General features: G+C 39.5%; 1 protein-coding gene across 1 annotated transcript; it reads right to left on the bottom strand.

Annotated features, from left to right (window-relative positions):
* Nucleotides 1–232: 232 nt before the first annotated feature.
* Nucleotides 233–23,089, bottom strand: LOC108429782 (transmembrane protein 255B). The gene is made up of 9 exons (XM_017701794.2): nucleotides 22,886–23,089; nucleotides 18,460–18,602; nucleotides 18,027–18,089; nucleotides 9,354–9,443; nucleotides 3,847–3,927; nucleotides 2,370–2,455; nucleotides 2,083–2,242; nucleotides 1,412–1,561; nucleotides 233–1,311 (listed from the first exon to the last, which is right to left on the bottom strand). Exons 1-9 carry the CDS (start codon nucleotides 22,944–22,946, stop codon nucleotides 1,087–1,089), a joined length of 1,059 nt encoding a protein of 352 aa, XP_017557283.1. The 5' UTR covers nucleotides 22,947–23,089; the 3' UTR covers nucleotides 233–1,086.
* Between the last annotated feature and the right edge of the window lie 445 nt (nucleotides 23,090–23,534).

The raw sequence follows: 23,534 nt of genomic DNA on the forward strand, positions 1-23,534 counted from the left end.
AGCACATTGAATTAGACATGAAACAACTACTGACTTCTGGTACACCATCTCAATCTATTAAATGTTGTTTGTATAGCAGCAGCAAATCTGCTGATATGTCAAATGATGGCAGCAGCAAGATGAATGACGAAGTGTACAGAAGCATCTTGACTGCTCACTATCAAACCAGAGGCTTAAAACCCACTTGATGGCCCTTAACCTTGCATCAGGACAGTGACCCAAAACACTGGTTTTTGGAGTTCTTCACCTACAAAAAGTGGAAGATTTTGCCCAAGCAGCATTTTTACTTACTGAAGGCAAAAATTATGTAAGCAGAAACTGAAATGGCTGCATCAGATTTTTAGCAAAGCATCACCAGGGAACATGTCCAGCATCTGGTGATGTCAGTGGGTGGCAAACGTCTGAGTTGTTAAATGGAAAAGATTTGCAACCATGTACTACACGTGGCAATTTAAGATTGGTATTTGCTCTACGGCTCCCTCAAATGTATGACAAATTTAGCCCAATATGCTTCATCGTATAATGCATGTTAAAGTGGCACTCTGGCCAACATGAAAGCCGTAACCATTGCTACATCTGTTTTACACATGGTCTGTCTCAGGAGTGAGATTTTCCAGTTTAAAGACTCATCACTGTGAGGGGACCCTGAATGATTGTTTGCTGTACTGTACTGAGGGAACACTGATGGGCAAAAAATAAATAAATAAATAAAATCAGGCATTCTGCCAAACTAAGGCTCACAAGCAACAAAATGCTACATTAGAGGGCAAATAAGATGAGATTACATGCAAATTTTAAGCCAGAATCCTCAAACTAAACTTCTGTATTTTCACTTTGTCTTACTTAGTTAACTATCATTCCTCTGTAATCAAAAACGCTGTAATAGTGAGTAGAAAGGACAAACAGCATCACTGTCAAAGTATTTACAGAATGCAGTTTTCTCTAGTACATAATTACATTAATTAAAAACCAAAAGCTTAGATTAGACCCCATAATGATAAACTATTAATCTTTTTCTAACATCCTGCCAAAACTTTAGAACTGGAATGTTTTGTGCCATCCATTTCCAAGGCATAAAGTTGTCCTTCAACAGGCATAAGGTGGAGGCTTCTCAAAGGACCCTAACGAGTGCCCATAGAGCGAAGGTGCATTAGGAGTGAGCATGTAGCCAGAGGAGTCTTGTGAAGTGGACTGGGATGGAACTGAGGGGTTGGTGCTGGACTGGGCTTGAGGCTGACTCTCATCTGATGGGGACACAGCCACCTCAGGGCTAGGCTGAGAAGGGCTCGGTCCTGGGTAACCGTTCAGGTGCTGAGGCAAAGAAGCAGAGAACATCAAAAGTGATAGTAAAAGTGGCATCTTACAGTCGGCCAGGTGCAGGCTTGAGAAGAGTCTTTGTAACTATGGTTACCTGCATGGGCATTGGGTAGTTAGGGTAGGCGGGCAAGGCCTGTCCTGAGGGGCAGAAGCTTGCATAGGTGAGCATGTGCTGGGTGGGGTTATAGAGGATGTGAGGTGGTGGAGCAGGACTGGGAGACATCTGAGTTTGAACAGCTGGAGCCTATAGTGCAGGAGGAGAAGCAAGGAGTAAATATGTCTGCAGTAAATCTGCTTTGTATTTATTGTAATGTTTAACGATGATACGTGATCAGAGGAATAAAGGAATTAAATGAACAGTTTTCAATAAATATATAAAAATAAAATGTACAGTTTCTCTTATCTAAAATGTAGTTAATCAGCTAAGACATGCTTGGTGTCTGAAGTTTCCTTCTTTAGTTTTGTACTAAAGCTATGAGGCTATTGTGGCTAACGAGTAATGAAAGCTTATACCAGTTACTAGCATTGTGCAAACTGCATGCCTGAATCGTCACATACTGTAACCATATGAAAGCTGAATCTCAAACACTTCCTAATGTGGTTTCTGACACTGACACACCCCTATCTATAAAAAAATGGACAAGGCCTGTACGATCTGACGCCAAACATGCCCTTGTTGATTGACTATATCTGGTTTAAGATGTGAAAATGGTGTAAAAGTGACTTTTTGTTGCATAGCATGATCTGTGTTAGTGAAGGTCTCACCATGTCCTTGAAGGCTCCTAGTATGGCAGCAGTGACGATGCCCAGGAAGACTCCCAGTACATTGAGCACTACATTTGACCACAGCAGCCTGTGCAGGTGCACCACATCCCAGCAACTACCCACACCCGTAAACTCAAAGTAATGGGCGTGGTAGTCTGTGCTAGTGGAACAAAGACACTCACAAACATTAAACTTCAAATCTTTTCATGACCACATATTCTGAAAAAGGGCATTAGTTATTGTGATAACAGTGTTTATATGCTGCAGTTTGAACTGAGACAGGTTACCTCTCACAACTGTGTAAATCACAGCAGTAGCAGGTGTTGCTCTTCACCTTCAGTTTACACTGCTCATTAAAGGACTGACACGTAACCTAAACGAACAAAATGCAAAAAGACAAGGAGATTGAGGGAGTCAGTGAGATTCTGCACTAATAAGTTCTACAGTACAGACTCACATAAAATGAAAGTACATTGCACTGGCAACTTTACACCAGCAGAGGGCACTTTAAACTAAGAGTCAAGACGAGCAATAATATCCACAATGTCTGCTGCAGGGGTCATCAATTCCTGTCCTGAAAGGCTAAAGTCCAGTGGCTTGTCACACCAGCTATACATAAGCTCTGTTACTGTGAGGGGAAACAAACTGTATGTACACAATGTCTTTTGGCTTTCTTATAAATATGAATAAAAAAGTTATGTATTTATAAGCATAAACGAAGATGCTTAAAAGCTAAAGAGAGAGGAACAAGTGTATAAACGTTGATAGAAATTACACACATAACTGTGCGAAAGTCTTAGGCACCCAAGACACATTTTCAAAATCTATATGTGTAGTATGTGTTTATTTGCTGAGAAAAGTGTTAATATTTGAATCAACAAAATTTATAGATTAATTAATGATTACATATACATATACATATATATATATATACATATATATATATATATATATATATATATATACACACACGTACGTACGTACGTACGTATGTGTGTGTGTGTGTGTGTGTGTGTGTGTGTAATAAATAGTGATTTTATGGATGTAAATTTTCTTGTTTAACCATTTTCATACCTCTCCTCGAGGAAGTCCAGTATTATATGTAGTTAAAAAGCAACTCCTGGTTTGACCAATCAGTGCTTCATTAAATTGTGCTCATGATGTAATTGATGATATTAACAAGTCTCTGTGGCGGCTGTGAAGGTGTCAATGAAAGATATGAACCCAAGAAATTCTTGTTACTTTTTATTGTTTTTCTGTTTATTTGAATTATGAATGACTTTATTCTAATGTATACTGTGATAAACTCACTGCTGCGGTAAATTGTTAAATTTTCTTAGATGCCAAAAGAGTCGTATGACCACCTGAGAGCAGCTGGAAGAACACACAACCAAAATAACTACTTGTTTCTAAAAAAAAGGTGAAGATGCTTGCCCTTCTGACTCGAATCTCACTGAAACTTTACGAGGGGTTTTTAAATCGTGAGTTAATCAGAGGGACCCTTTTAACCTTGGAAAATTGAAGATGGTTTGTTAAGAGTGAGCCAAAACTGAACCTGCAAAAAAGTAATTACTTCTTACTGTAGACATCTGAAAGTTTTACTTGCCAACAACAGCTTTGCAATAATTGAAACTTTCATTAAAAATGAAAAAAGGTAGATTTTAATATGACAGACACAGTTAGTACCACTGAGACTGGCATTTACCTGATTTAAAGGAACAGCCAGAATTAGTGTGTGACCTGCTGTGAGGGGTTCGTACTCACCTCAGTGTAGTAGTTGTCATACGCGTAGCCCGAGCCACTGGCGTAAAACTCACACCTCCCCTCCATTAGAGGTCTCCTGTCCTAGAGTGGGTGGAAAGAAGAGAACAAGGAGGAGAAGAAAGAGTGCAGTGTTTATGGACTGAGCAAATTGACCAACAGTAAACTCAATTTCACAGCCGTATCGATTCCCGTTTCTGCAATTAAACTTTAATGGGGTTTTTGAAATATGGCATGTCTAGTCTTAAAGTGCAAAGCAAGCAATGTGCACTCCAGTGTGCGGTGAATCCAACTGGAGGCCACAGGCTGTAAAATTAAATGTGAAAAAATAACGTGTAAAAGAACGTGTGATCTTCTGATTGTATGAAGTGTGTATATATTTATGAGTATAAGTAAAAACATTTATAGCAGATACCTATAAACATCAATGAATTAAATAATCTGCAAGTTTAGTTGGGCAAATTTCACACCTCTGTGACTTTATTTAAGGACCAGATTCTCCATGAACATTGCGGTTATTGTTTGATGTGACGTCATGTTCGATCTCTGTCATCCAAATAAATTTAGAGAATGTCTGTTATTCATCCTCAAATTAAATTTTGATTTCCACTACTTCACATAAACCTGTTTTATTAATGTACGTAAAATCAGTCGGCCAAAAATCAATGAATGCAAGGTGGCTTATAAATCCTGCTGCCTAGAATACCAAGAAAATGCAAGCACTACAGCTAATAAGGCTTTAAATACCATATACATAATAGAAGGAACCAGTGGTCACCATCTGTGATCCTGGAGATCTTCCTTCCTGCACACCAACTGCAACCAGTCTACTCCAGCTAATTCACCTCTTTGAGTGTTTGTAGCGCAACACTAGATGCAGGTTGGAATAGCAGGAAAGTATATCTCCAGGGGGAGGTGTCCGCCGGGTTTGAGCAAGATCCAGCCTAGTGTAGGAGCACATCAGTTTTCACAGTAAACCCCTACAATGCTCCAGTGCTAACTGACCAATATATTCAACTGGTTAAGCTTGACCTTTGACTGAAAAACTACATCGTATTAAGACATCATCTTCACTCCATCAGCGAGAAAGCTGAATTGGGATCTTGGAGGCAGACAAACCCTACATCGTTGTTCTATGGGTGTCAATTTATTTGGTATTATATTGAGTTCTCAGCACTGATATCTTGAAAACATGATTGCTGGCCTGATAAATACCATGATAAGTCATCTGTTTGTCTTTAGGGATTCATTTATGACAAATTACTTGGATATTTTAATATGTGTTGTTTGCCACTTCTGGCATCAAAATAAATCAAAACAAACATTTTCTGACAAAGAGGAAAGTCACACTAAAAGCTTTAAGCTAGCAAAGTGAATAATAACAACACCACTGACTGCCAGAACCTTTTCAGACCAAACGTCCCTGAACAGGATTCTTAAAGCAGCTACCTCCTGTTTTTAATAGATGATGGTGGAGAAAATACAGCCAGAAAATTTGTACAATGATTCAGCTGTGCTGCATTTTACTGCTGAGTGCCATCTAATCAGATCTGGAAACAAGCTTCTCAAACTACTGCCTTCCTACCAAACGTCACTTACCAGTTTAACTGTGCTGAACCTATGGAGCCGATTATCAAAATTAGTCTACAAACACTGCAATCAGCTGTTCGGCCAGCTGGTAAAACAGGACAGACATAAGTTAAGCAAGGCTGTGAAGAAAGTTGTAAATGTAACATTTTACATAGACCAAGGCTACTGTATGTGGTTGGTTAGTGTAGTGGTTAACTCCTCTGCCTTCTACACTGTAGACTGGGGTTCAATCCCCACCTGGGCGAACACCCTACACTATACCAATAAGAGTCCTTGGGCAAGACTCCTAACACCTCCTTGGCCTACCAATGTAAAATGATCAAATTGTAAGTTGCTCTGGATAAGAGTGTCAGCCAAATGCTGTATATCTAAATGTTTGATTTCGCTTCCTCAGTTATGAGACTATTTGAAACACTTTACATATCCACCAAATTACAGCACCGGAGCTCGGTGTTTGCCATTTACACAAACCAGTGGTGCGAGAGCTCTGCACTCCAGCCCTCAGTTCACCCTTGTATGTAACCATAACCGGCAGCTTTGATGGACTGTCATATACACTGCCTGTCCAAGGTTTGGGGACACTACCATCTCCAGGGTTACTTTTCAATGAAACGTAAAACAGCTATTAAATAATACAGTCGACATGTATTCCACGCAGTGTCTTCCTTAGTATGAATAGCAGGTTTTGTCTGAATAATAGGTTGACAGTTTCATTTACTTGCTTATTTGTTTTATTTACCAAACTATTGTTAAAACAGTGTGGTGAGTGCTGATGTTAACATTGTTTGCAAGTTATTATCGTCACATTCACAGCTGAAAAGTAACTTATGACATGCAGTTTATTACTGTGAACTGTGCTCCACCTGGCTCGATGAGCTACTCAGACGACCAAGCTCAAACATCTGTTCTTGGTTGATCTTAAAAACAAGATCTTTAGAAAATAAGTGATATGGCAACAATGTAAAACTATGAATAAGCACACTGAATGCAACCTGTGAGCTTCAGCCTGTCAAAATGATTCCAAAACACCCCTATAATAAATGCACCACCTCAGGAAAATACTGATACTGCTATTCGTCTATGGGTCATAGAAGGTTTCTAAGATAAGACAATGGCCCACCCAGCACCAAGTGGGCAAACAGAGTGTGAACGAGAGCGATGGAGCCCGTCAGTGAGGAGCTGTGAGGCCACTGCTATAGAGAGTACGACATTAAATGCAGAATGTGACTCTGACCTACTGCACTGCACATCATGCTGCAAAATGCCATTCATTTGATTTGTCCACAACACCATCTGGCACTGATGTCTTCCAATGTGGTGTGTAATGATCAACGCATCTGTAACAACTTCAGCCTTGATATCAGCACAACTGATGTCAGTGAAAGCAGGGTTAGACAAAATAAAGTGGGATGGGACAGGAGTTATAAAGTGACCCTTATTAGTCCCACAACAGGGAAATTTTTCACCTCCGCATTTAACCCACCTGCAAGGCGAAACACCACATGAACACTAGTTAGCGCACATGTGCACGCGCTCACACGCACACAAGGGGGCAGTGAGCACACTTGCCCGGAGCAGTGGGCAGCCCTATCTGCAGCGCCCAGGGAGCAGTTGGGGGGTTAGGTGTCTTGCTCAAGAACACTTCAGTCGCAGACTGTCGACTCAGGGGATCAAACCGACAACCGCTGGGATTCGAAACTCAGGATCTCCTGTTTGCTAGACAGGCGCTAAACCACGGCGGCACAAAAAAATATGAAATTAAATGTAATACAATGAGATCTAGAGCAATTATTCTGCTATACTCTTTCAATATAATAATCACAATTAATTAGGCTGCATTGGTACAGAGATAATTACATTTACATTCTATTTATATTCTGTTTTGACAAGTTTTGTCTTTTTTTATGTTTCAAATGACAAAATGTAAATGTTAATATTTTTTCTCTCTGCAAATCAAGAGTGTGCACACAACAGACTGAATTGACTGATTGACTGAATCTGCTTTTCAAACAGTGCCTGGCCGCTTGTTTCAGTAATAACTATGAGATATAATCACAGAGGAAAACATTACCTTATTTAATAGAATCATCATTCTGTTCCTATTACAATGTTGAGTTCTGGTTGAAGATAAAAAGGTTAATCTTAATTGTCCAATAAGGACTTTTTTCCTGTGTTAGCCATGCACATGTAGCCAAGTGAGCTCTGCTACTGGACATAATTAGGAATTAGGAATCAACCAATCACATTTTCGCTTACAATGGTTTGGATCGATTTTGAGGAAAAAAAATGTTACCCTAGGCCTTCTGGAGGTTCTGGATATGTCACTGACTGAGTACTGCAAGCGATCTGGGGATCTTGACCACCAAACTATATATTTTTAATGGTATTTTAAAAGAATCAGAAATATATGCCAGTGTGGAGATTATCTGTGTCAAGGTTGGGCTCGAGGGAGCCATCAGAGTCAGGCTCTACTCCAACTCTCACACACACACCCACACACACACACGTAAAAACCTAGATTAGAGGGGCGACTCTCACTTCAATTGACGACATATATTAGTTAGATTAGATGTTTTTGTGCCTGGAGGCTATCTTTACCATGTTCAAGACTGTTTTTATCAAGGGAACGGGAAGATTTTATCTAGTTTTTCCTAAAACCTTTCATATTTAGCATGATTTTTCTGTCTTAATATCCATTTTTCATATTTCCTTCATTATCATAAAAACTTTTTTGTCCAGCATTTTTTTTTCCCAATAATTTTTTTTTACAACACAACGGACAATTTTTCCATTTTCACAATCTTAAAGTACGAATGGTAACATAAGCAGGTTTCAGTCAGATTTCAAAGTGGTGGAAGCACCAGGGATCTTTAATGAAAGTCACAGTATATACAAGGATTACATATACTAAAGTGTTATAAGCTTCAAATGAAACAAACATCGCTCTTTTTTTCTGCAAGCTTCAAATGTCCTTGTTCAGTCTAGAACACCATAAAATGCTCAGCACTAACATACTTCTAAAATCCTATAGATGAGCTAGCAGAAATTAGCATTATTATAGAAGTGTTTCTTTCCCCTCATATTAATATTTATGGCCCAGCCTGAAGGACTGGTAGTAACAGTCACAGAAATAACAGTTGCTTGAAAGGTTTAAGCTCAAAACGAAGGTTTATTCACTAAAGAAAGAGGTGCTGTTCTGTTCAATTCTGCATTGTAATGTTTCATTACACTGAATTACATTTACATTTCTCTAATAAATGGGTATTATTCATGAAAGAGCAAAGATATATATTGTGTATATTGTATATTGTTTTGGAACAAAACCCTTTATTCTTTCAAGGGCGCCAGATTATATTTTTTAATAACCAATTTGCATTATGATGCAACAAAAACAAAAAAAATTGTACCGACTTGGTTTCATCTTGTGACTCAAAAAAACATGATCCTCAAAACAGTGTTAAACGTAGCGACCTGCATGGTGAAGTCTGACGGGATGTACTTGAAGAAAGCAGTAGGAGACATGATGAGTGTGAAGCATGATGGCTACCAGTGGCCCTACAGTTGGCACTGGTAACAGTGACTGGGCTGCAGGAAAGATGGATGTGTCTGCTGTGGCCAGTGTGATGAATGAGGCACTGACACTAACAGTCATCCGGCCAGACGAGACAAGGCTTCTGTTTGATTATATCCACAAAGTTTCATTACCCGGGCAGCCACACAGCACGAGGAAGACAATGGCAGACGAGTGCATACGTGTATGAGAGGAGAGAAGCTGCATGTGTGCAAGAAAGAGATAGGGACTAGGAGGTAAATGTGATTTAGTATGTACATATACAAGTCTGTATTTGTGGGGAGGGGTTCCGATTTTGTTCAGATTGTTACAGCCTTCGAGACTTTGGATGGTCTAATATGCTACTTACAATAAACTCAGCTGCAATGATGCCATCCACGATGGCGCAGAAGAAACAGGAGATTACACCCAGGCTGACGAAAATGATGGAGGCCACCAACTAAAAGACAGAACAAAAATAAACAAGAGGTTAAAAAGGGATGGACAAGTAAGAAGCTAAACAGTATAGCAATAACCCTTAGTGATTTGATTTGTCAAATTAAACTACTATCGGTCAAAGACAGTAAACAGTGTTTAATTAATCATTTAATGTTTCTCAGAGACCCACTACTGACATTGTTATATTCATTATCACGATGTAAGTGCTTACCTATCTCTGTTATGCTTCCTAACAACCGCTACAGTTGTGTTTTGTCATCGTCCTTGCATCTCTTTCTTTCCCTCTCCTTTGTTGGGTGATAACTACAGTGTCTGAATCTGGACTGGAGTAATAAAGGAAATGTACAGCCTCTCCCAACTGTGTTCACCAAACCAATGCTTTATGGGTAATTTACTGCTGTACAGACCAAAGGCAGCCTGAAGGGCAACACTACGCACACAGGAAAGGGCAATCTCACTCACACAATTAGATTCCACATCCAGTGCATGGCCGGACACTCACATACAGCCATGTCTCTAATATTCATATATAAATTTTACATTAACTGATAATTTCACAGCTCTTCCAGACATTCTCTCATTAGTGCTAGTCTGCAAAAAAAGTCATATTTTTGTAATAATAGTGACAAAATCCGAATAATATCCTACTTTTCTTTTGCTTATAATGTTGTTCTGGTTTTATGCAACAACAACAGTTCATTTTCTGTAGAATGAGACTGATATATATATATATAAATGAGCTCTATTCTGATTGGCTGCTGTTTTGAACCTCATTCAAAGAAAACAGTCCAGGCTCCTTATAACTCCTGATAAGTTATAAAGTAGGTGGGTAAAAACCATTGTAGGTTGAATAGATCAATATGTAAATATGGTACTTTTTGTGACATCACAAAAACATCAAAATGGACCGTTTAACACAGTTTCCACACAGGGACCCCATGAACTGGGGAGTCGATAGTATGTTTTGAAGCAAAGTTTACATATTACATTAAACTCTTTTCTTTCCAAAAAATAAAAAACAAACAAAAAAAACAACAACTGGGTTTCCATGATCTGGTCCTACTTTAATAAAGCTGAATAACCCATGCTTTCTCAGTATAGTACTCAATGTTAAAAGAATGTCAAATAAGACAGAGCTTTTGGTTTCTTAAAACTAAAAAAGGAATCTTACAGTGTTGTAACTAGACCAAAACTGGATGTTTTGAAAGCAAACTTAATTTTTATTCAGCCTATGTGGTTAGAATTAAAAATCTATATTGTTGTGTGACAGGACTACTGATATAGAATACATTTTGCTCAGCACTATTAGCTATCAGCACTCTCTGCCACAATCCTGAGATGTTTTATTCAAGGAATGTATAAGTACTGGCACATTTCCATGTCTTCGAAAACTTTCTAACCTCCCAATCAAACAAAAACCTTACACTCATCATAAATTCTGCCTCCACTAAAAACGCTGTCCAATTGGGAGTTTTTTAATCAAGGGTGGATCACAGTGGGAGGTCATTAGTGGGTGAAGAACAGCCGACGCTGTAAACGCCACTCATCTGTCCAGCCAAATAAAAGACATTATGCACATGTGAGCTCATATCAGCTGAGCTAAAGACACTGCAGTGGTCACTCTGTGTTCCGTGTCCATCTGGTGTTCTGCCACAAGAGACATTCCGTAATAATTCTACTGATGAAACTGCTGAAGCCAGGGTAAAGAGAGTCCTTGCAAAGATGAAGCACTGACATCAAGCAGAGAGTTTAACAAGTTCATCAAAAGCAGAGATTTAATTTACTTTGGGGAAGCTGACAATTTTTTTTTTAAATGACCAAATTTGTCCAACACTTTTTGAAAGCGTAGTCTGTTTAAAATCTTTCTGCTGTTGTGCTGAGAAAAATACACACTCAGTCCAAAGAAATAACACCAAATAACACTGCTCCAGAGGCCAGTGGTGGCATCCTTTACAGCAGAGGACGGGCACTGCCTTTCAGCACTTGGCGGACCCACTCTGAGTTTGTGGGGTCCCACTTTGTGGCTAAGCTGTTGTTGCTGGACTAAGTGCTTCCATTTCACAATAATAGCACTTACAGTTGACAGATCTAGCAGGACTTGTGGCAGAGGTGGCATCCAATGACAGCGCCATGTTTAAGGTCACTGAGCCCTTCAGTACAACCCATTCTTCTGCCAGTGTTTGTCTATCGAGACTGAGAAGGCCATGTGCTTAAATTTATCCACCTGTTAGCAATGGGTGTGGCTGAAACACTCAACAATTGAACTCAACAATTAGGAGGAGTGTCTCAATACTTTTGTCTATATAGTGTAATTTGCAAGAGTATTTGGACTAATACAATGGAACACCTCACTGTATCTAATGTCCACTGATGAGATCTGCTGCTGAGGTAAGCTATACGATATCCATCTGAAAACAAAGGAAACCACAACTAGTACCCAGAGGCCTGTGTCAAGATTGTAAAATCAAGCCAAATGACACACTTGGATCTTTGACCAGAAGGCAAGCCAAGTTTGAGGCAGTAGTCTCTGATTATATTTCTCACTGATGTAAACTGTAGGGCAAACAGAATTACAGCCAATCTGAAGCAGAGTACATTGGTGATCAAACCTAGTCTCTCTCGTTGCCAGCTGCAAGCCATAATGATTTCGAGCCTAGCTAAAGTCCACCAAGTGACTGCACCCCTGGGCCAACTGAGTTAATTAAGAATTTCAATGGGCGATCTGACACACCTGCAGAGAGAGAGAGACTAGGTCTCGGAGACAATAGGCCCCGACAGCAGTATTAATGGGCATTATCTAACACCCAGCTGCTGTCTCATTAAACATACACACACAAGCTCCTTTCCTCTTCATTGACCTGATCCCACAGCCTAATCCATCTGCAGACCCTCTAGTGGTCCATGCAAGAAGGAAAGGGTATCTGTAATGTTGCATAATCATTTCAAACAGTCCAAGGGCAAACACTGCAGAGTGGTCAAGTGATCAATGACTGTGATGGTCACAGGTATAATGAGAACTGAAGGCAGGAGTGTCCAGAGTTAGAATTATGACCCCTGAAAAAGAACATTGCCTTGACCGCAAGGTGACCAAGAGCAGAGCAAATTACACAATAGAAGACACACAAAAGAAAGGTCTACAGGATACTTGTACGGCCAGTTTTTCATATTTGTGGATTATGTCTGTGGATTAAGTTGCAGCATCAATGGTAAATCACCCTTGAAAATTCTTTGTATTTTAGGCTTAGGCTTAATCTAGGCCCAGAACTCCACCTATTAGGTTTAAAGGTTTCAGCCATACATTAGGAGTAGCCACCAGACAATTCTACATACACTACTGTAAGGTTAGGAATGGCTGCTTCACATTTATTTTCCACTGAATTCTTGAAATACTGAAAAAAATCTTTTGGTAAATAGTTTAAAATATTTAGAATATTTAAATTATACACTTCAACTATCTAGCAGAAAACAAACTACTTCCCTCCTCGACCTGATGCCACAGCCTAGACAACCGGAACATCTGTAGACTCTCTAGTGGACTGACCAAGAAGAAGGAAAGGGTCTCTCTAACATCACATAACTGTATATAGCACACCAAAATTGTGGAAAGTTATTCAGAACTTTTTATGGAAATGTACTTCTACATGTATGTAATGTTTTCTAGAGTAACAAAGGTGGATAAAACAGCACATTTCAAGTAGCTAAACCCAAGAGTTGGTAATGTGTTGATGTTCACAGTGGAGTATAATCATGTTCTACAGTAGAACCCATACTTATACTATATTTTCAATGTCCTGATTTCATGTGATTGAATCAGGTGCCTGGTCTTTAGATATTCATTAAACACTGGCCTTTTCTGAGCCACTGCAATGTCACCCTAATATATTCAACCCATGAATATAATACACAGGTGTAGTAGTTTATATTTTTATTACCTCAGTTATTTCCAATGTTGCATTCTTATTCTTCATTACAGCACAAATGTTACCCTGTTCATACTTAAGACCCACCAGACTGATGTGATGTTAAAATGGTCACAATTGAAAATGACCACATTCTACAGATGTTGTAGATAGATGTTGCACGCAAACTACACTTTCAAGACTCGTCCTGCTTTCAAATCCATGAATCAGATGTCTAGGTGCCAAGGTTTCAGTAAAAAACTGCAACGGACCAACCAAATCCAAAAATATCTTTTTAATAAAAAAGTAATTTTAGCCTTTTTCTACTCGCTGCAATAAACAGCCACCCTGTGTTGACCCCAGAGTGTACAGAAGTGTCTCATCTGTTTCTGACCCCTTTTAACCCGTGGCATCATCTCTTCATTAGTGTGAAGATGCTTACATCTACATCTTCTTGCATCTAACATTTGACTTCCTGCTACTTATAGCGAGGTTCAGAGGTCATTGATTTATGACTTCACTAGAACCCAATCGACAGCAGAGTGATAGGGTTGTTGCATGTTAATGTGTCAATTTGACAGACTGCTGCCAGAGTACTCAGTGTGTCTCACATGTGCGCAGAGAGAACCAAGTGTACTCTTGTGAATGGTTGCATGTATGTAAGTATGAGGTTATATGAGAGCGTACGCACAGTGTACCATGTCTGTATATGTGAGAATGTGTACAGGTAGACGTGGGGTTTAGTTACGGACACTGCACCTCTGTGTGTGTGTGTGTGTGTGTGTGTGTGTGTGTGTGTGTCAATGAGAGTGTGCATGTGCCAGCATCTCCGTCATTAAATTTTAAAGGGTGTTCTGGGATCAGAGCCGAGGAGGGAGGCAGAGAGTAGAAGGCCTTAAATCAAACACACACCCACACACCTCAACAAACCACCCTGGTTACTCCCTACAGCCCTCTTGCCTATAACCTAGTAGCTGTACAATTTCAATTTTCTAAGCAATCACAAATTTGTGTGCTGTGAGCATCTTCATCAACCACAAACGTTCCTTGGAAGGTGTTCAGTGAGTGTTTTGAGATTCATGTTATCCATAACTAAACACTTTTGGCCAAAACTAGCCCAATCTTAACATCATAATTGTGTTTCTAATAGTGCCCAGTTAACAAAATTACAAAATTTTAGCGCCGTCTTAGTTTGACCCTTTAAACAAAATGTAGTCTTGCAAGCTGAAGTCCAGCTGCCTACTGTGCATGTCTGTAGCCCTCTAATTCAATAACATTTAAATCAAGAGAACCATCAAAGTAAATTCCAGCTACTGCAATGGCATAAATTTGTGCCATTTGCCAGATGTTCAGTCTTTAGTTTGCAGTTGAGAAAAGAGAACGAAACAGTGATCTGGCAAGTCAGGTTACACCAAAGCCCCTCATCTTTAATTAATAAACAACAACTCTGTTACTGTGGTGACTAAGGAAGGACGCTGACGCTGGCCTGCATTTGGAAGTGTGTTCTCTCGTGGTGTGTGTGTCACCTAGTAGATTCCTTTGAACACAGTCCTTGTAATGTGCTCTAGTTTTGCCGTCCAACAGTGAGGAAGCCAGACTAAAGAAAAGGAAAAGCAACTTTTTCTTATTTCAGCCTTGTGGCCGGAAGGTCGCCAGTTCAATCCCCTGACCCGACAGTGTGTAACTGAAGTGCCCTTGGGCAAGGCACCTAACCCCTAACTGCTCCCCGGGCGCTGCCCACCGCTCCAGGCAAGTGTGCTCACTGCTCCCTAGTCTGTGTGTTCACTAGTGTGTATGTGGTGTTTCACTGCATGAATGGGTTAAAAGCAATTTCCCCACTGTGGGACTAATAAGGGTCACTTAATCTAATGTAATCTAATCTCTGTTCACTTTGCAGGACAATGATAATGAACAACTGTGCCATAGTGAGAGAGTGCCGCATCAGAATTATCCAGGGCAAAGGGCTAAAAGGCCTCCATTTTCAAGATTACATTAAACATGAGTAAAGTTCTTCAATTTGTATATGAAATGCCTTTAAACTAAAAATAAAAATAAAAAACTCCCCCTTAAAAATGACTTTTTGTTAACTTGAGAGGATTACATGTGAATTACATGTGTCAGAGCTGAGGGGTTATATCAGCCTGTGTTGAGAAATGTTCGCTGGAAAGGCTATTTAGAGTCACCCCACTCAGAGGGGACATGGCTGCTGCAACTTGAGCATTAAGAGTTTTCTGGGAAATCCTCAATGCTAACACAATTTTCCTTCATCCTCCTCTTAAGCCGTCAGCCAATCATAGTGAGCACTACTGACCGCACCTCGGATCGGACACCTGACCGATGCACATCCAGTCAGTAATTTTATTTGTCATGTACTTCCAGGTAAAATTGACATTTGTTTGCAGTAATATCCCTTCTCATCCCTTCATGTGTAACACAATCATTGCACTTATGGTTCTGAACCAAAAATAAACACTAAAATCAAGTTATGATTATTTGTGTGATGTTGCTTCAGACTTGATGTATAATAAAAATTAGAAAGAGAGAAAACAAAGCTAAAGAAGTCAACTAACACAATTCCACTCAGTCAGCAACATGAATTTAAAGACATTAACACACTTCTCATTAACACACTGATCAGATACGCATGTGCAACAACAAATCCTTCATTGCTCTGCTTGTGTAATTGACAAGCACATTTACATAAATAAACACTTCAAAAAAAGCCATAAATGTTAAACAACTAAAACAAAGTCCCAAGTTGCCTGACAAAAAAAAAACTGAACTCCTAAAAGTATAACAATGTAAAAATAGTTATCACATGTGAAAGTACAATTTTCAATTCTAATGTATGCTTTTGAGATTTTACAAATGAATGTTCACTTACAAGAATTTTATTTGAACATGCAAAAGGACTTTGTACATGCTAGAACATAATTATTAGTTAGTAAAATTATAAAATGTTAGAAAACTTTACATTTCAAATTTACTTCAACCATTATTAAAAATGCTCATATTTCAAAATGAATCTGACACAAGAAACTGTGGCTAAAATGCGAAACATGCTCCTAGCACAACTCACATGTGCCAAAGCTTCAAGCATAGCATGTTCAGCCGCTGTCTACAATCCGTTTTTACATGTGCCTTTATGATTTTACTCTGAACCTAAATCAGCTGTCACCCGTTTGCACCTCATGTATACACTGTAAAATGTGGAAGAAGGTGATTTAAACTACTTGTGAGATTTAGAATGGTCTTTATTAATGGTCTTATTGCTTTTATGGGAGTTATCTGTGTCTCTTTCAGTTAACCTGGGAATAACCACTAACCACTTTTCCACTAGTTGGGTTTCTACACACGCATAGAGAGAAGTAGTTCTAAATATCCACACATTCTCACACATATGAAAAAACGATGAATCAAGTTCTATGCATAACAATGTGTGTACACATGGTTTAAGTTTGATCTGCAAAAAATAATTACTTTGATAGTGAATTATTCATGTGAATTAATCAGATAATAGTCGATTAATCTCCTTAAATGAAGCCTGTAAATAAAATGCTGGGAATACTGAGATACTGTTCAACATCTACATTTACACACCTGCCTCTAATCTTCAGATGACACTGAAGGCCTTGATTTCCTGGATCAGATGTGTTTGATTAGGGCTGGAGCTAAACTATCAGGACCACGACTGACAATATATGACAATGTTTATTGTTATTGTGAGAAAACACATCACAATATGTCACAGTAGGCTTTTCTGAGCACACTGCAGATTTCATCAGTACACCAACTGTATGTTTGATTACAAACAGGGTCTAATTAGTCCTGTTTAACTGGATTTAGTGCACCACAGCATAAAATATTGAATATGAAGAATTTAATTTAATTACAGCTTTATGGTAAATTCACATTTTTTGAGGTACTTTTTGAAATATAGTCTTACTTTCTCTGTCGTAATTTATCAGATGTCAGAAAAATAAATACTGTGACTTTGTGTATCGTGTTTTATTGAGCAGTAGAAACAGTAGAAAATAACATTTAAATCCATAGAGCTGTTCTTAACTCCAGACCTAGGGACCCCCTGCCTGCACAGTTTGAAGGTTTCCATCCCTCAGCACACCTGATCCAACTGAAGAGCTAATTATTAGGCCCCTAACAAGTGGAAGGTTTGTTCATTATAGAGGGAATTTACTTCAATAAAACATTTAATTTGACAAGGGATGTTTAAATATAAGACTGTAGCATGTTAAGTGCTCCTTTTTGGTTTAAGCCACATCCATCTTCGGTTTGTAATTTGAAAGTTATTGAAAAGTGCATTGTTCAGGAATGTGCATTAAAAGTGTTTTGTACTGATACTGATATCAAAACCTTTTTAAAAGAGATCTACCCCTAATTATCTCCAGGCCAAACGTCGTACTACTTTGTGGTGAGTAAAATATAAAACTAAGAAGAAATGCTTCCAGCTCATATGTAAAATAAACACATGCAATGTGTTTTTATCAAATACATTAAAAATATGAATATGGAAGTGCACAGAGAATGTTTTATTGTTGAATAAATTTACATGTTTGGAACACATTTTGAAAGGAAACAATATATTTAAACTATATCTCACAAATAAAATATATATCCTCATTTTTTTTTTCTAAGGAAAGGTGGAGAAGAAAAGAGCCGTTACTCACCATAGGCCTGCGATTCTCCACCACATTTAGCCCGACAATGCCCAGAAACGTTCCAAAGCTCAGCTAGGACAAAACAGAAGAGGAGTTTCTGAGCTCATCTAAATTCCTCATTTGTTACCGTATAACATGCATATTAGTATAGAGTAGTTATTAGATAATAAGTCTTCAGATTCATAACTTTGCAAAAAGTCTACAGTTCAAAGGGCTAAGCCCCAAATTTCTACACCAAGTCCCTTTCATTAAGCCAACAGCAGAACTGAATCCCTGCTCACACAATGCCAGCCACATTTTGACACTGACCGTAGCCAGAAACCTGTCACAATTTATGTAAACAAAAGATGGATAACAGTTTAGTCCATTACACTGATGAAACTGCATGTCAAGAGATTCACTTAAACTTTTCTTTGGAACAAACTTGGACGATGTTACTCACTATAATGCCAGGGTAGTACCCAGCCACTGCTACGTTGCCAGTGCGGGTGGCAGAGAGGAGCCCGATCACCAGCACGACGATGGACAGCATGAGCAGAACCACAGTGCACCACAGCGCTGTGCGACGTCGCTTTGAGTACTGCTCTGTGGGCACATCCAGAACAATACACACACATAGTAAAACAATACACACTGCACAGCACTGTCTTCAACAGTCTGGGAGAATAACTTAAATACATTTATCTGGGGTATAAGGAGAGCCAGCCAATATTTACTTTTTCTGACATTTGATAAGTTAGAACAGACAAAAAAAAGCCTTTTAAAACTACGAATACAATTATTTGTGTTCAACATTTCACACATTGTGCTGCACTAAATTCCATTTACTACTTGTCTTGTAAAAGCACTGGATAACATTTAACAGAATAAACACAAATAAAATTAATAAAATCTTCTTGGTTACAAAACATTTAAACTTACTTAAAGTATCGATGAGCTGAACTTGCTAGAGGATGGTAACTCTATACACTGCATTTCTTGAGGACAGGTTTGGAAACAGTTCAGCTAACACACTGACACTTAAAATCACAATGTTTATTTGTATTTACTCCAAGTGTTTTTCCAAAGGAAACTAGCTTTAAATAATCACTTTCTCAGGTCACTTAAGACTTTCACAATACCATAGCTGTACAAGGAACATACAACCCCAATTCCAATGAAGTTGGGACGTTGTGTAAAACATAGATAAAAACAGAATACAATGATTTGCAAATCCTTTTCAACCTATATTCAATTGAATACACTACAAAGACTCACTCATTTTGAATTTGATGCCTGCAACAGGTTCCAAAGAAGTTGGGACAGGGGCGTGTTTACCACTGTGTTACATCACCTTTCCTTTTAACAACACTCAATAAGCGTTTGGGAACTGAGGACACTAATTGTTGAAGCTCTGTAGGTGGAATTCTTTCCCATTCTTGTTTGATGTACAACTTCAGTTGCTCAACAGTCCGGGGTCTCCATTGTCGTATTTTGCGCTTCATAATGTGCCACACATTTTCAATGGGAGACGGTCTGGACTGCAGGCAGGCCAGTCTAGTACCCGCACTCTCTTACTACGAAGCCACGCTGTTGTAACACGTGCAGAATGTGGCTTGGCATCGTCTTGCTGAAATAAGCAGGGATGTCCCTGAAAAAGACGTTGCTTGGATGGCAGCATATGTTCCTCCAAAACCTGTATGTACCTTTCAGCATTAAAATGGCGCCTTCACAGATGTGCAAGTTACCCATGCCATGGGCACTAACACACCCCCATACCATCAGAGACGCTGGCTTTTGAACTTTGCCCTGATAACAATCCAGACAGTCCTTTTCCTCTTTGGCCCGGAGGACTCGACTTCCATGATTTCCAAAAACAATTTGAAATGTGGACTCGTCAGACCACAGGACACTTTTCCACTTTGCGTCAGTCCATCTCAGATGAGCTCAGGCCCAGAGAAGCCGGCGGCGTTTCTGGGTGTTGTTGATATACGGCTTTCGCTTTGCATGGCAGAGTTTTAACTTGCACTTGTAGATGGAGCGACGAACTGTGTTCACTGACAGTGGTTTTCTGAAGTGTTCCTGAGCCCATGTGGTAATATCCGTTACAGAATGATGTCGGTTTTTAATGCAGTGCCACCTGAGGGATCGAAGGTCACAGGCATTCAATGTTGGTTTTCTGCCTTGCCACTTACTTGCAGAGATTTCTCCAGATTCTCTGAATCTTTTGATGATATTATGGACTGTAGATGATGAAATCCCTAAATTCTTTGCAATTGCACGTTGAGAAACATTGTTCTCAACAATGTTGTTCACAAAGTGGTGAACCTCGCCTATCCTTGCTTGTGAACGACTGAGCCTTTCAGAGGTGCCCCCTTTATACTCAATCATGAGACTCACCCGTTTCCAATTAACCTGTTCACATGTGGAATATTCCAAACAGGTGTTTTTTGAGCATTCCTCAACTTTCCCAGTCTTTTGTTGCCCCTGTCCCAACTTCTTTGGAACGTGTTGCAGGCATCAAATTCAAAATGAATGAATATTTACAAAAAACAATAAAGTTTATCAGCTTGAACATTAAATATCTTGTCTTTGTAGTGTATTCATTTGAATATAGGTTGAAAAGGATTTGCAAATCATCATATTGTTTTTATTTATGTTTTACACAGCGTCCCAACTTCATTGGAATTGGGGTTGTAAGAACTAACACCATGATGCAGCTTTTAGGATTCGTGGACGGACACTTCTTCAGATTAAAGTCATGAAACTTGCTTGTGTGCCTTTAATCAAGATGTCATGAGCAAAATCAATAATCACGTATGAGTCAATCATATTTTGTGATGTACATAAATAAAGCTTACTGTCACAAACTCAACTTTGAACAATAAAGTATACAAACGCCTACACCGAAATGTCCATCATACCCCTACATAAAGAAGCCATAACAAAGCAGTGAACAGTTTGAATGTGAATGTAAAACTACTAGAGAAAAGGTTTATCACACAGTGTAACAAGACTATTGTATTTCTTACACATGAGATCTGCTCCTAACACAGTAACACAGTCTTCACTTTGCATGAGAGACATTAATTCACCATGCTGTGGGACTACAAGTTGATGTTATGTAAAGTGGCTCCAAAAAGTATTTGGACATTTTTATCATACTTATATGCTGTCATACAAGTCATGTTAAATACAAATGGGACTCAAAGTATCTTTAAAATGTGGCACTTTGTGTCTACTGCGACTTTCCAGATGTCATAAAAAATAAATAGTGACATTTTGTGATATTACTTTTTTGCCATGTAGCCCAACTTTAGGCCACATGCTTGAAAGAGAAAAGAGTCACAATAAATATAAAGCCAGTGAAGTACAGTGCAGACAAGTCCCAACACCAGCCTGCACAAGTGAAGCAGTGAGATCTAGTGATGACCAAATATTAAGATGCAGATATTAAACTGATTCATTTGACTGCCGAAAAAAGCCTTATTGGACTATTCAGTGTACGGACTGTCTACTTAACCTCTTTCTCTTTAGGGTTTATTTTGGTTTGTCCATCTGAATTTGCAGGACCAAATCGTAAGGTAAATCATCAAAAATTCACATTTTGATTTTTTTTTTTTTTAAAAGCTCCCCTCAAATGAACAGAAAATGTGTTTTATGAGGACACATTTCACTATATGCATACAATTTACTGCTGAAAGCCACATATCTTAGATGCTCTTTGTTTAAAATAATTTTTACAGAGTAGATCACTGAAGAGACATCATCTGTTTAACAGTTTATGGTCCGAATTTGTGGAAAAATGGGTCGACTTCCAGTAGACAAAAAAAAAACTGCAAGTTCAGCTTCTTTTATTATAAGGGTATAAAATGACATCACCCATCTATTTGACCGGACAGAAGAGTCAGAATTGTTCATGGTGGTGGTGATAGGAACCAGACGTCTAAAGAGTTTACTGTCTCTAAAAGCTACATCACAAAGTTTCATTACACGAAATGCTTATGAATGTGGTCTGATATCTCAGACATTATTTAACGATGGTATTTTTCAAAATTCATTCAGACTGGAGGGTCCATGCAGGGCATGCGGGGCAAAATGGTTCCCAAAGAAAGAAAAAAAAGTTGTTGTTTTTTTCAGATTGTCCACTATTTACCACCATCACCATTACATATAGCACCTCAGAAGACATGTGTGCACCCTTACAAAAGATGGTGCTTCAAGAGTTCTTCAGTAAAGTCAACCATGAACAGATGGAAGAGCTACGCGCCCGTTTAATTAGCTTTCTGCATGGTGAAATGGTTCTGGGGACTGGTGGAGAACGTGTTTATATGGCTTTGTATAGAACCTCTTCGAAAAGGGACAAACTTGACATCATAACAACTACAGAAGCCTTTCTGCGCTAAATAGAACACGTTCTCCATCAGTCTGAAGAACCATTTCATTGGGCAAAGAATTAATTAAGCAAGCACATGGTTCTTTGAATGTTCTAGCTACACAGAACCATTCCACTTACTAAAGAACCATTTTTGAGACTGTAGGTTCCTCGGGGTCAGAAATAGTCCAATTGTGTACCTTAGACAAGTTTTCCCCGGTGTAAATGTACATATTTGTATTTCATGATCTAATCTGACGCACCCTTGGGGGTCCCACCCCAGTGGCATGAGGGGTACTGCCCCAGTGACCGTTTCATACCTTTATTTCTAAGAGTGAAGAACTGAATTGTTCAGAAATTTCAGAAACTGGTGGAGTTCCCCTTCAAGTCAAACGCTGGACTGAGAGCTACAGTAGAGAGTGAGTGAGTTCTATATGAACAGCAGGGAGCACAGCAGGGAGCTGAACGACTGAGCTGTATGCGCATCTCTCTCTCTCTCTCTGTTTGTACTGACCTGCAGGGTCCCCGCTGTCCGCCGCTGCCTGAACCGCCTGCTGCTGCTGCGGCTGCTGCATCTCTGACTCCGCCGCTCTGGTGGACTAACGAGGACAAACTCCTGAGAAGAGCCGCGGCTGAAAGAGCAACTCCTTCCCCTTCAACGCCGCTCTGTCCGCCCCTCTCAGCTCGCCACGCTGGAGCGCGCAGACCCACGGACGCGCTCGAGACCGCGCCGTTTCCCAGGAGAACAGCCGAGCCGCGTTCTTTTGCTGTTGGCGGGAACGTAGCGGCTTCATTACGCCTCAGGGGCCAATCAGGAGCCGAGATCCATCACAGAGAAGGACCAATGAGGAGGCGGGAGCGACACTCAGACACGCGAGCCGCAGCGCGAGGATCGGGTTATTACTCTACTTTCAATTATTTACACCCGGGTCTGAGACTCTGAGTCTCTGAGGAGCTGAAGACGAGCTCAGTGAACGGTCAGGCCGGTTTGTCCTTAAATTACTGACCCTTACTTCTGCTCATGTCCAGTCCTGAAGAACGAATCTACTTTCCGTCCCCAGTTTCAGTCATAAACAGATCCAGCTCCGTCTTTTGTCTTTAACACTAGAAGTCCCAGAGAGGGGTCATTTAACATTTCTACCTCTGGAACCCAGAGACGGGTC

Source organism: Pygocentrus nattereri, chromosome 12 (assembly GCF_015220715.1).
Source record: "Pygocentrus nattereri isolate fPygNat1 chromosome 12, fPygNat1.pri, whole genome shotgun sequence".
Lineage (NCBI taxonomy): Eukaryota > Metazoa > Chordata > Actinopteri > Characiformes > Serrasalmidae > Pygocentrus > Pygocentrus nattereri.